Below are 13,894 nucleotides of genomic sequence, written 5' to 3'. Positions count from 1 at the left end.
AAACTGGCTGTTGGCTGAATAAAATCATAGAATCATTAAGGCTGGAAAAAACCTCCAAGATCATCTGGTACAACCACCCTCCTACCACCAATGGGGATCATCTGGGGGGATCAACTGGGGGATCATCTGGGAGATGAGACGCTGGAGAGCAGCCCCGCAGAGAGGGATCTGTGGGTTTCGGTTGATATCAAGTTGAATACGATCCAGCAGTGTGCCCTGGCAGCCAGGAGGGCCGACCATATCCTGGGGTGCATCAAGCACAGCACTGCTAGTTGGTCAAGGGAAGTGACTGTCCCGCTCTGCTCTGCACTGGTGTGGCCTCACCTCGAGTACTGTGTGCAGTTCTGGGCACCACAGTAAGAACAGGATGTGAAACTGTTGGAGAGTGTCCGGAGAATGGCTAGTAAGATGGTGAAGGGCCTGGAGGGGAAGATGTATGAGGAGCAGCTGAGTTGACTTGATTTGTTCAGCATGGAAAAGAGGAGGCTGAGGGGAGACCTCATGGCAGGCTACAGCTTCCTTGCGAGGGGGAGCAGAGGGGCAGGCGCCGATCTATTCTCTTTAGTCACCAGTGATAGGACCCGAGGGAATGGAGTCAAGCTGTGACAGGGGAGGTTCAGGTTGATGTCGGGAAAAGTTTCTTCACCAAAAGGGTGGTCACGCAGTGGAACAGGCTCGCCAGGGACGTAGTCACAGCACCGAGCCTGTTGGAGTTTAAGAAGCGTTTGGACTGTGCTCTCAGTCATATGGTCTGAATTGTTGGGTAGACCTGTGTGGAGGCAGGGGTTGGACTCAATGATCCTTGTGGGTCCCTTCCAACTCAGGATATTCTATGGTTCTATACCAATATCACCCACTAAACCATGTCCCTAAGCACCACATCCAACCTTTCCTTAAACACCCCCAGGGACAGTGACTCCACCACCTCCGTGGGCAACCCATTCCTACGTCTGACTGCTCTTTCTGAGAAGAAATCTCTCCTAATTTCCAACCTGAACCTCCCCTTGCGCACCTTGAGGCTATTCCCTCTAGTCCTATTGCTAGTTACCTGCGAGAAGAGGCTGACAGCCAGCTCCCCACACCTTCCTTTCAGGTAGTTGTAGAGAGCAATAAGGTCTCCCCTGAGCTCCTCTTCTCCAAACTAAACAACCCCCGTGCCCTCAGCCGCTCCTCACAGGACTTGTGTTCCAGGCCCTTCACCAGCTTTGTAGCCCTTCTCTGGACACGCTCCAGGGCCTTGATGTCTTTCTTGTAGTGAGGGGCCCCAAACTGAACACAGTACTCGAGGTGCAGCCTCACCAGAGATGAGTACAGGGGGACGATCACCTTCCTGGCCCTGCTGGCTACACTATTCCCGATACAAGCCATTTCTATGTCACAGTACTACTCCTAAAGCAATTATTTCCAAAATACAAAGTGACCTATTTTGAACACATAAATACCGAACTGAAAAATGACCTAATTAATTCTATGGACATTCATCCCCCGCACCAGGCTTAAAGCACACAACAACGTCTTAAGAAAACTAATCTGGAGCAAGAAAATATATTTTTTTTTCTCATTATTATTTGCAACCGGTATTTCAAGAGGTTTTAGCTTTTGATGAAAACAAAGACATGAAATCTATAGTCCAAGCTGAGTAGAGCATGTAGCAGTCTCTAGGAACAGTAATCGCCAGTCCAACCTGTCCAGTTCCCTCAGACGCTAACAGCAGGTCTCTCAGAAAAAGCAAGTGAAGGGGTAGCTTATATTTATCCTTTTCCAGAATAACATCTCAGTCTTCAGCACTTCACAGCTCAAGGAACAATGAGGCAAAGAGGATGTTTTTTGCATTTGAGTTGCTGATTTTTTTTTGCTCATGACTTAGAAACTTTGTAGGCCTTTAATATTCAAAAAAAACTTTTGACAAAGCCCTCCACGATCAATATATACTAAATGAAGCATCTCCAGTATGCTTTAAATATTTCACTTTCTAGTTTCACCTGACATCTCACATGTATGTTGTAAACAATTGTTTACCTTTTCTATTTACTTTCAGACCATACATAGCCTAAAGACATCTACCATCAGATCATTCAATCACCTCTTTTCTAGGCTCAAGACTCCTAGTCTCCTCACAGAAAATCCATTTCATTAGTTCCAATCATCCTTACAACCTGTTTCTGGACCTTACCTAGTTTTAGCAATTTACTCAGTTAGTGGAAAAGGGTGCCAAAGCCACAGACAATATTCAACATGCAAGTAAACCATGAATTCACACAACGGAGCATCAACATTTGCAAGTTTAGGTGCAGTCCTCACAGAAGCCACAAGCAGCTTTTAAAAAGCTAATTTATAAGCCCCTAGAAGTTCAGAAAAATATTCATTGATAATGCAGCCTATAACATTGCTGGGGATACAAACAGCAGGTGGCAGCCCTGCTGTTTTCATTCTCAGCTATGATAATGATACCACAAGTGAGCTCCATCCTAGAAGTATTTTTTACGCAGTCCTGCCAGGTCTCTCACACTAAATGCAACTCCCAAAGAAGCTCCCTAACTATATGGCAGATTACTAACCACCTTTACAGATCTCCTCCCAGAAGATACTCTTGTACACAAACATTTTGGATTTCAGAACTCCTTAAGATCAAATCATATGCTTTTTTGAGGGGGGGAACATGCTAGGTTAACAGTGATACTCTTTCACAAGCTGCCATCACACGGCAAATCCTTTACTAGGTGAAGAACAAAGACAGGACAAAGTAAAAAGTGTTAGTCTTTACAAACTGCGAAACAAAGACATATTTTCCCCCCCGTGACACTTACAGGACACCTGAAGCTACAGACTTTATCATGGGTGCGTGTACTGGGTCTGGCTTGGACAAAGTTAACTCCCCCTGCAGCAGCCCATACAGTGCTGTGCTCTGCACCTGTAGCCAGAGCAGCCCTGATATCACTCCAGTGTTGTGTCTACTGCTGAGCAATACTGGCGCCGCACCAGGACACCCTCTAACCCTCCCCCCTCCCCCCCCCCGCCCAAACCCCCCACCCCCCCAAGCCAGCAGGCTGGGGTGGGCAAGAGGTGAGGAAGGAACATCACCAGGGCAGCTGATCTAAACCGAGCGAAGGGATATGCCACACGATGTGGTGTCACACTCAGTAATAAAGGGTGGAAAAAGGAAGAATAGTGGAGGGGGGAGCTCTTGTTATGAAAACGTCTGTTCTCCCAAACAACGCCTATGTGTGTTGAGGCCCTGCTTCAAGGACGTGGTCAAGGATTGCTGGTTTGTGGGAAGCAGAGCGTAATTCCTTTCCCCTCCACTTCCACGCGGCCTTTGCTTATTTTTGTTTTTCCTTTTCCCCTTTCCCTTTAGTTAAATTAATAATAATTTTCCCTTAATAATTATTTTTCCTTTAACTAAATTATCCTTATCTCAACCCGTGAGTTGTTTCTTTCCTTTTCTTCTTCCCCTCCTCTTCTGAGGAGGGGCAGTGAGAGAGCGGTTGTGGTGGAGTTCAGCGGCTTAGCAAGGTAAGCAGCTTCCCAGTGAGCATTTCACCCCTCATTAAAGATTTTGTAATTCGAAGAAGTCATGCAATTCCCCTACCCTCACATCCCATTCTAAGTTACCGTAGACCCAGTACCAAGCAGCCAGGGAAGGGTCACACTCGCCCTTCTGCTGTTGTGACTGTAAGTACGCACACTAAAGTGAACTACATGACCAAGAGCACACGCATGGTATAGTCACTGGACACATCCACGGTTTGCTACAACACAGCAGCCGAGAAACCACGTCCTCAGCTCTGGCAACCAAAAGCCTCCTCGCTCCAAAACGATATACCTTCCAGAGCAGAGGCAGATAGCCTAAAATGAACTGGCAGGCTGGTACATGGGAGCCATGCGCCTCTGACCTACAATATTCTAGCAGGTGTAAGTAGCAAGAAGAAAGGATCAACACTGTGCCTATGTTGTGCTTGTAGCTCTACAATATCACTTTGTGATGCGGAAAGTTCAAGGAAGAACTTGTTAAACCATACATTTAACATTTGTACAGCAGCAACCTGTGAAGATTTGTATCTGAGTAAATCTAGATGAGACTTCCACAGGGAGAACAAGAGAACACTGTGAGCTTCCCACTATCACCAACTTACACAAGGAATACCTACAACACTAAAGGTGACAACTGTGTTACGACAGTTGGTTTCCTCTACTCTTTTCTCTAACTTTCAATATTCTTACAGATCTCACTTGTGAAATATTTGCCATCATTTATTCAGATCAAATACTTCAAATAGTTCAATTTGGAATCAAACTGAAACATTAAGAAAATCCCTAATGCTTAGGGATAGAACTCTTCAAATCTTATTTCTATTCTTTCACAGCTCAGTTTGCAGACTTCTAAACTTTATCCCAATTTTAATTTTAAATCAAAATTACCATCTTTTTTTCCGAAACAATTTACCAATCTCCAAAACCTTAGGCTCATTTACAATTTAAACCACTTATAAATTACCTTTTAAGCAAAGAACTAAACAGTGAAAGTGAAACAAAACCTGATCCACCAGGGTAATCGTTGCCATATAGCATCTATTAAAAACAGGCGTGTTTGCCAAGGTTCTCCTAAGAAAGGGTATCTGCTAACAACTAAAACTTCAACTAGACAAAACCCAGTGGAAAATCATAGGTCTACTGAACTAAATCGCAACAGCCTCAGTCAAGCAATTCTACATGCTAAATGCAGAAATGTCACAAAGGAACTAGAGCACATTTTGTTCATGAAACTCCTTTAAAAACAGCAACAGCTAATGAAGTATATCCTGTCATGCCTGACAATCACAAAGTGAAACCAATTAGACTTTGAAGAACTTCTTGCAATATTCAGCCTTCACAAAAAGATGTGTTCTTAATTCTAACTCTTTAACATCTTAAACAAAAAAAGTTGGCAATTGTTCTAATCTACTGTTGTACAGTGTATTTTCTTCAAAAAATATTTTCTTAAAATATACTGTATATTTTCCTAAATATACTGTACCCCAAGAATTAAAATTAAACAGAATTAAGGATAAAAAATATGAATGCTTGCCTAAGTCAGTAGTAGGATTACTCATGCAGACAATGAACTTACCCACTACGCCTAACATCGCAATTTTAAACAAGTGAAAAAGTGGAGCAAAATGCAATCTTACAACAGAATGAAATACAGCATACGGGAAGAAACCTAAAGTCTGTCCTAACAATTTATACACCAAAACTACAATAAGCATTCATAAAGCACTCTGGACTTCGTTTCAGCAACTTCTTATGAAAACCTTCATTGTGATTTGATTACACAACAACTACTATCTTTCCTCAAGTACAAAACACTGCATTTCTTCAAAATACCTTGATTATTAGCCAGTCTCTGAATCCAAATGAAAACCAAGAAAAGAATTCAAAATATCACTCAATTGTTTTGAAATACGAAATACTGAGATATCAAGTTGCCTTGAAAGTTGTTTTCACTAGATATGAATTAAAATCTTATATTAGTTACAGCAAAATGTGTTATACTTGAAGCTCCGTGCAGACTGAAAATGTGTTTGAAAAGGCAGTAGCTTTCAGGATGAGGGAGGTGGGGAGAGACTAGGACCTTCATAAAGCTAATCTAAACAAAACCATATGCCTCATTCAGCATTATACTGAAGAAACACTAGCAAAAGACACTTACAGAAAAAAGCAGAAGTTTCTAAGTAAGTTAACTGCAGTACTTAGTAGTCCAATCAAGCGCCATTCAAAGTGAGAAAGTCCTATCTAAAGATACTATCTAAACTATCTAAAGATACGGCAGGTTTTGACGCTGAAAACTTCTCTGGTAGAATTCCACTGCAATACTACCTAAAAGACATGAGAAGGCAGCAACCACTAGGAAGTAAAGTGCTTCAACACCAAGCAAAGGAGCTGATTTTGCTATGCTCCTGATACTGTCTAGAGAGTGCAGGTTGCTGCCGCTACTATTACACTACACTGAGCTATAAGTACGTTAACATGAAAGTTGGCTGTTTGGGTGTAATCCTGGCTGAAACTTTCTGAAGACTGTATGCTTAATTAAAAGTGTGCAATTCAATAGTGTAATATGTGCTATGTTGGCTACACAGGGAACACAGAAGTTTTCCTGAACAACGTATGTTTTGTCAATTTTCTATCTTTGTCCTAGGGCTGAGGCGTGTCCTCCCGCACTGGCTGGCTGTCATTCTGAAAAGAACTGACTGTCAGATGGGTGAAAATGCAGTGCCGTAATTATTAGCCAGGCACTTCCTTCTACCTGCCCCTTTTTCTGATGCGATGCCTACCCTCGCATGGGCCTTGGAGGTCCTAAGTCCAAGGACTAACCCGACAGGTCATGGACATTCCCTCGCTCCTGCCATCTTACAGGGATGTGGGCAGCCACCGGAACATGTGCCCCTTCTCCTGGGACACGGGCTCCTATGGGGCAACCCACGGTCATGGGTTCACGCTTCTCTCCCCCCTTCTCCTGGAGCATCAGCCTCCCCAAACCCATGGACAGCAGCACTCACTCGCCACGCTGCCTTTCCCGTCACCGGTCCACAGGATGCACGCTCTAGATGAAGTTAGCCGGGGAATGGAAGGAGGCTCTTCTTTTCCTGCGCTGGTCTTGCACCTTCTTCCTTGGCTGCGGGTGCCCGAGCTCTTGCAGGCGGAGCTGGTAGAGGCGCTTCAGGCACCTCACCGTGAAGGCAACATTGGCCTCCATCCGGCAGAGCAAGTTACAGTCACTTAGAGCATCCTTTCCGCAGCTGTCTGTCCGCACGGCAACCGAGGCCAACCGGCCTGTTCCCTGGAAGCAACAAGTGAAGAGGGCATGGATGAGGGCTTGCAGGGTGAAGAATTGTCCTGCTGAGCTCGGCTTCCCCTGGCGCGTCCAGCCTTGCAGGACTGCCCCTGGCAGCAAGTGGGGCTCACAACACTGCCGGCGGGCCCCAGGCCACGCCTGGGGCTTCCAGCAGCTGTCAGCCCTGCGGCTGGACAAGTCCCTGGGGAAGAGGCAGAGGGCATCCTGGGGCCTGCTAAGGCTTCTTTATACATGCTGGGTTTTGTTCTTCCTGGCAAGCATTCATGGCCAAGGTCCTTGTGGTTCCCTGCTCCCTGCAGGCTGGCCCTTTCCTGCGCGCTGTGTCTCTGTCACTCACCTGTCTGCGGAGTCTCCTTGCTCTTCTCCAGAGGCCTTCAGCAAGCGGTGCCACACAGAGGAGACAGATGGCTTCCCAGTTTCTACAAAGCATCCAGACACTCCCGCCGTGGGCAAGGTATTCCCAGAAGTAGCCCAGGGGGTAGGGCAGGTCGGAGGTCTGGTGCTCTGTGCTGAGGGGCTGTTGTTTCGGGCCCTCATCAGGGACCACCGTGCTTAGCCTGAGCCGGATCCGGCTGGGGCAGCTGGAAAGGCCGAGGCTGCAGGGCCAGTTGGGGACCTGGTGCTTGGTGCCAAGGCTTCTGCTGACCCTGACCCTGTCCCCACGGTGTCTGCAAAGGCCAAGGCCACCTGGGATAAATGAAGCCATGGCCAGAGCCATGGCTAAGAGGAGAGTCAGGCTGAGCTTCATCCTGTGCTCTCCTGAGGAACGCTACCAGCACTGGAGACGGCTGTCACGCTGAGCAGAGCTCTGGCAGTGACCACCAGCACTGGCAGCTGTGGCCAGCCGCAGCCTGATGTTATGCCCGGCCCTGTGATGTCACAGGGCCTTTCACTGTGAGACCGGCAGGTGATGGAGGCTGTGGTGAGGCCGGGGAGGACACAGGCAGGCGGTCTCTGAAGCCTGCTGCTGCCGCTACAGGCCACACAGGGGGGACTGTCTGCCCAGTAGGGCGGTGGGCCTGAGCCCCGCGTGTTTTGGGCCATGCCCTGAATTTCTCAGTGAGAAGGAGAAGTGGCCAGAGCCACATCCAAGCTGGGCAGCCATGGCACAGTTCTCCTCAAAACACTCTTGTGGGCGGAGTGGAAGCCCCCATTAAGAGGAAGGCCCCAAACTGGCTGTTGGCTGAATAAAATCATAGAATCATTAAGGCTGGAAAAAACCTCCAAGATCATCTGGTACAACCACCCTCCTACCACCAATGGGGATCATCTGGGGGGATCAACTGGGGGATCATCTGGGAGATGAGACGCTGGAGAGCAGCCCCGCAGAGAGGGATCTGTGGGTTTCGGTTGATATCAAGTTGAATACGATCCAGCAGTGTGCCCTGGCAGCCAGGAGGGCCGACCATATCCTGGGGTGCATCAAGCACAGCACTGCTAGTTGGTCAAGGGAAGTGACTGTCCCGCTCTGCTCTGCACTGGTGTGGCCTCACCTCGAGTACTGTGTGCAGTTCTGGGCACCACAGTAAGAACAGGATGTGAAACTGTTGGAGAGTGTCCGGAGAATGGCTAGTAAGATGGTGAAGGGCCTGGAGGGGAAGATGTATGAGGAGCAGCTGAGTTGACTTGGTTTGTTCAGCATGGAAAAGAGGAGGCTGAGGGGAGACCTCATGGCAGGCTACAGCTTCCTTGCGAGGGGGAGCAGAGGGGCAGGCGCCGATCTATTCTCTTTAGTCACCAGTGATAGGACCCGAGGGAATGGAGTCAAGCTGTGACAGGGGAGGTTCAGGTTGATGTCGGGAAAAGTTTCTTCACCAAAAGGGTGGTCACGCAGTGGAACAGGCTCGCCAGGGACGTAGTCACAGCACCGAGCCTGTTGGAGTTTAAGAAGCGTTTGGACTGTGCTCTCAGTCATATGGTCTGAATTGTTGGGTAGACCTGTGTGGAGGCAGGGGTTGGACTCAATGATCCTTGTGGGTCCCTTCCAACTCAGGATATTCTATGGTTCTATACCAATATCACCCACTAAACCATGTCCCTAAGCACCACATCCAACCTTTCCTTAAACACCCCCAGGGACAGTGACTCCACCACCTCCGTGGGCAACCCATTCCTACGTCTGACTGCTCTTTCTGAGAAGAAATCTCTCCTAATTTCCAACCTGAACCTCCCCTTGCGCACCTTGAGGCTATTCCCTCTAGTCCTATTGCTAGTTACCTGCGAGAAGAGGCTGACAGCCAGCTCCCCACACCTTCCTTTCAGGTAGTTGTAGAGAGCAATAAGGTCTCCCCTGAGCTCCTCTTCTCCAAACTAAACAACCCCCGTGCCCTCAGCCGCTCCTCACAGGACTTGTGTTCCAGGCCCTTCACCAGCTTTGTAGCCCTTCTCTGGACACGCTCCAGGGCCTTGATGTCTTTCTTGTAGTGAGGGGCCCCAAACTGAACACAGTACTCGAGGTGCAGCCTCACCAGAGATGAGTACAGGGGGACGATCACCTTCCTGGTCCTGCTGGCTACACTATTCCCGATACAAGCCAGGATGCCGTTGGCCTTCTTAGCCACCTGGGCACACTGCCAGCTCATGTTCAGGCGAGCATCTACCAACACCCCCAGATCCTTTTCCTCTGCACAGCTTTCCAATCACTCTCCCCCAAGCCTGTAGCATTGCCTGGTGGTGTTGTGACTTTAGTCACAACTAATGAGCCAGCAACTGTGAGCCAGCAGCGTGCTCAGGTGGCCAAGATGGCCAACAGCGTCCTGGCTCATGTAAGAAACAGGGTGGCCAGCAGGACTAGGGAAGCAATTGTCCGCCCGTACTCAGCTCTGGAGAGGCCGCACCTCGAGTACTGTGTTCAGTTTTGGGCCCCTCACTACAAGAAGGACATCGAGGTGCTCGAGCGTGTCCAGAGAAGGGCAATGAAGCTGGTGAGGGGTCTGGAGAACAAGTCTTACAAGGAGCAGCTGGGGGAGCTGGGGTTGTTCAGCCTGGAGAGGAGGAGGCTCAGGGGCGACCTCATCACTCTCCATAGGTACCTTAAAGGAGGCTTTCATGAGGTGGGGATTGGTCTATTCTCCCACGTGCCCGGTGGTAGGATGAGGGGGAACAGGCTACAGTTGCACCAGGAGAGGTTTAGGTTGTATATTAGGAAGAACTTCTTTACTGAAAGGGTTGCTAGGCAGGGAAGTGGTAGAGTCACCATCCCTGGAGGTCTTTAAAAGATGTTTAGATGTAGAGCTTAGTGATATGGTTTAGTGGAGGACTTGTTAAGTGTTAGGTCAGAGGTTGGACTAGGTGATCTTGGAGGTCTCTTCCAACCTAGATGATTCTGTGATTCTGTGATTCTGTAAAGTGCAGGACCTGGCACTTGGCCATGTTGGACCTCATCCCATTGGCCTCTGCCATTGATCCAAACTTTGCAAGTCCCTATTCAGGGCCTTCAAATGTAAACCGTTGTGACGTAGGAGTGTAGTTAGTCTGGAATTACTCCCAGAGGGACATGACCCATGGCGTCCTCTGCACTCACCAGCCACTGGCACCTCCCACGGCCATGGGCACCCCCAGGAAACCTCAGTGGGACACGGGCACCCTGACAGGATGTGGTCTCTCCTCTTGGGGCACAGGGACCTGTGGGACAACTCACAGCTTTTCTCTCCCAGCTCAGCTCCCTCATTCCTCTTCAGGTGTGTTCTCTAAAACCCGCATGCAGCAGGCCTCGCTTGCCCCACTGCCTCCCATGTGGCTGCTGCCCCAAGCCCCTTGGTATGGAAAGGACACAAGTTCCTGTACAGTTACTCTTTATTCAACTGAAACAAATGGTCTGCTACCAGAAGAAATTTTCAAGAGTCCCTCAGCCAGCTCTGCTGCACATGCGTGCTCCTGCTGTCTTCTGTTGAAGAACAAAGCAGAGCCATGTCCTTTGGGATGCCAGCAGGCCCCAGCGGCACCTTCAGGGGATTGCAAAAGGGGACTCTCCTCGGAGGTCCTCATCAGATGGATGCTGAGTCCCCGCTGGCTGTTGTGCTGGCTGGGCATGGGCAGCCCACCAGGGGAGAGCTGGCATTGTCGGTGGCACCCATGCAGGGAGGAGGTGATCAGGGCGATGCTGGCATCCAGCTGTCAGTGGAGGTGCCATCACTGCAGGACACTTTGGAGGGCTGAGGCGTGTCCTCCCGCACTGGCTGGCTGTCATTCTGAAAAGAACTGACTGTCAGATGGGTGAAAATGCAGTGCCGTAATTATTAGCCAGGCACTTCCTTCTACCTGCCCCTTTTTCTGATGCGATGCCTTCTGATGCGGGCCCCTTCTCCTGGGACACGGGCTCCTATGGGGCAACCCACGGTCATGGGTTCACGCTTCTCTCCCCCCTTCTCCTGGAGCATCAGCCTCCCCAAACCCATGGACAGCAGCACTCACTCGCCACGCTGCCTTTCCCGTCACCGGTCCACGGGATGCACGCTCTAGATGAAGTTAGCCGGGGAATGGAAGGAGGCTCTTCTTTTCCTGCGCTGGTCTTGCACCTTCTTCCTTGGCTGCGGGTGCCCGAGCTCTTGCAGGCGGAGCTGGTAGAGGCACTTCAGGCACCTCACCGTGAAGGCAACATTGGCCTCCATGCGGCAGAGCAAGTTATAGTCACTTAGAGCATCCTTTCCGCAGCGGAAAAAGCATTTGGACTGTGCTGTCTGTCATATGGTTTGAATTGTTGGGTAGACCTGTGTGGAGGCAGGGGTTGGACTCAATGATCCTTGTGGGTCCCTTCCAACTCAGGATATTCTATGGCTCTATGGCATGATAATAATGTTATGTATTTTAGTGGAGAATGAAGTACAGTGAAAACAACAACAGTAAAATGAGTTAGGCCGTTTATCCAGGGATGTAGTGAGTGGGCATGCTTCCTACCTTAATGTCAGATAAAAAGTTTTGAGTGGTCCAATTCAGACAAGAAGTTACTGTCTCGGTGTATAAATTCCCAGAATATATCTGCACTTGTTACAAAGGTGAGACTAGATAATCATGTGTACAACTTCACAGTTGAGAATTCACATTTGGTATATATTTTGATTATATTTCTTCTTGTCATTTTGTATTAAATATAGAGGAAACCTTATTGTGTATAATGTTGGTCTTTTTCATGAAAAAGCATACTTATCCAGACAGTGTTCCTTTCAGCCAATAGGTCTTTTTCCTCAAAAAAAAAAAAAAAGTGTCAGAATTAAATAGAGAGGCTACATGTGTAAACTAAAGCATGCCTATGGGGATTTGCATAGTCACGGTGATGGAACAGCACATTGCAACTCTGGTGAAGCATCAAATCTCAGAGGTCCTCGTTCTGGTCTCCCAGCCGGTTCAGACCAGTGTGCCCAGTATGCCCCGCTCCTGGCCTCAGGTAACATGGCTAGTATAACCAACAATAAGGTGAATACCCAAATATGTGAGCAGGCTGTTAATGTATACCCATTCCCCTCTCCCTCTCCCTTTTCTCTGGCCCCAGGGTGTGGGGATACCTATTGTCAAGATGATAAGGTCGACAGTGTGATAGAGACTCAAGCACTAGGTCACCCAGAATGGGTGTGGGGCATCCACTGACAGAGTGGCAAAGCCCATCCGCCTTATCAATACCCAGGTGCTGGGCTGCTAGGAGATGGTGAACATTGGAACAGGGAGGCCAAACAACACAGGGAGGTCTGTCCATAAATTCAAGTAGCCACCAGCCCTAAATAGTCCTTAGACAGGAATTGCTGCTGGACGGCAAAACCCAGTTGCCAGGGATACCTCCACAGTTTTCTTCATCCTCCGTCCCAGGATGGAGTGAGTGACTCATGTTCTTTTATGTAAAGCCTGAGTCTGGGGGATACAATATGATTGAATCTCGTGCTGATTTATAAGGTTTTTACCCATCTGCAGAGGGTCCAGGTGACAAAAGTGCATGTAGCTCAGAATGCTGGAAATTCTGTGCAACTACAAGCTCCTTTAAGTACCAAAAAAAACTAGTTAAGAAATTGTAGATAATTGTATAATATATATATTACATATGTATATATATAATTGTATAATATATATATAATATACATAGATGTATATATATAAGATAGTTGTAGAAATTGTAGCATAGCTATGCTGATTGTTTTTTTGTTTGTTTGTTTTTATGTACTAATAGATCACTAATGACCATAACCCCATGGCCAGCCCTTGTTCTGCCAGGAATCTCTAAAAGATCCTGACTGTCCTCTGTGGAGTGGAGTGACAAGCAGTCAAGGTTCATTAGTATCCAACAGCAAAAGTTGAATAACACTTTATTATTTGGTGATAGCAGATTATTCTTTTCTTTGTTCTTGCTCTTGCTGTCATTTTATGAAAAATTTCATGCTAGTTTCCATCATTATTGGACAGATGGTCAAGAATCTTGATTGTACTATAGTATGATAAAGAGATTAAAAATATGTAATCAGGCCATCTTGTCTCCCCTGTGTTCCAGTGCAATTGTGTTTCTTTCATTACAGTGAGTTATCTGATACATTTTTAATAGCCTTAGGTCAAAGTTTTCACAATATCCGCCCACTTTCTGATCAGCATCTATGTGACTTCACTCAGCTTCGAGAGTTTTATGTGCATAAAAGACAATGCCCAGGATAATGACAAGGTGAAGACGAATACTCAGACAAGGATGAAAAAAATTTTTTTTTTCCTTTCAATGTAAATGAATAAAAGAACAAATGTACATATGTTTACCCTAAAAAAGAAACAAATACATATTGTCATTAAATATCTCATGAAGGTGCTTTATACCTGCTATGTATTTGATTTGTTGATACTAATATCCACTAATATAGGAAATATAGGAAAAGACATGTTTTATTATTATTTATAATTTGGAATCATTTTCACTGTAATTGGCCTGTCCCACTTAGTTAAGAACTGATACATAGCAAGAAAACCAAACCTTTCTTACTGGGAAAATGGCAGAGGCAGCTGGAGCACTGGACTCAGGACAACCAGAAGAAAATAGTTATTTTCCAGTGCCTTGAACAGCTCTTAGAAGAGAAAGTTCTGCCCTGTTTGCTTATG

General features: G+C 47.3%; 1 protein-coding gene across 1 annotated transcript; it reads right to left on the bottom strand.

Moving 5' to 3' along the window:
- Positions 1-273: 273 nt before the first annotated feature.
- On the bottom strand, positions 274-8,210 carry LOC106046373 (uncharacterized). Its single transcript, XM_066989013.1, has 2 exons — positions 7,170-8,210; positions 274-6,817 (listed from the first exon to the last, which is right to left on the bottom strand). The coding sequence occupies exons 1-2, from the start codon at positions 7,578-7,580 to the stop codon at positions 6,581-6,583; spliced, it is 648 nt and encodes a 215-aa protein (XP_066845114.1). The 5' UTR covers positions 7,581-8,210; the 3' UTR covers positions 274-6,580.
- Positions 8,211-13,894: the final 5,684 nt, after the last annotated feature.

This window comes from Anser cygnoides, chromosome Z (genome assembly GCF_040182565.1).
Source record: "Anser cygnoides isolate HZ-2024a breed goose chromosome Z, Taihu_goose_T2T_genome, whole genome shotgun sequence".
NCBI classification, from domain to species: domain Eukaryota; kingdom Metazoa; phylum Chordata; class Aves; order Anseriformes; family Anatidae; genus Anser; species Anser cygnoides.
This window is presented reverse-complemented; position numbering and strand designations above follow the sequence as displayed.

Excerpts from the sequence above, each read along its gene's own strand:
- LOC106046373 (XM_066989013.1), bottom strand. The coding sequence starts at position 7,580 with ATGAAGCTCAGCCTGACTCTCCTCTTAGCCATGGCTCTGGCCATGGCT. Across the intron at positions 6,818-7,169 it reads CAAGGAGACTCCGCAGACAG|GGAACAGGCCGGTTGGCCTC; the intron begins GTGAGTGACAGA and ends TGTTGCTTCCAG.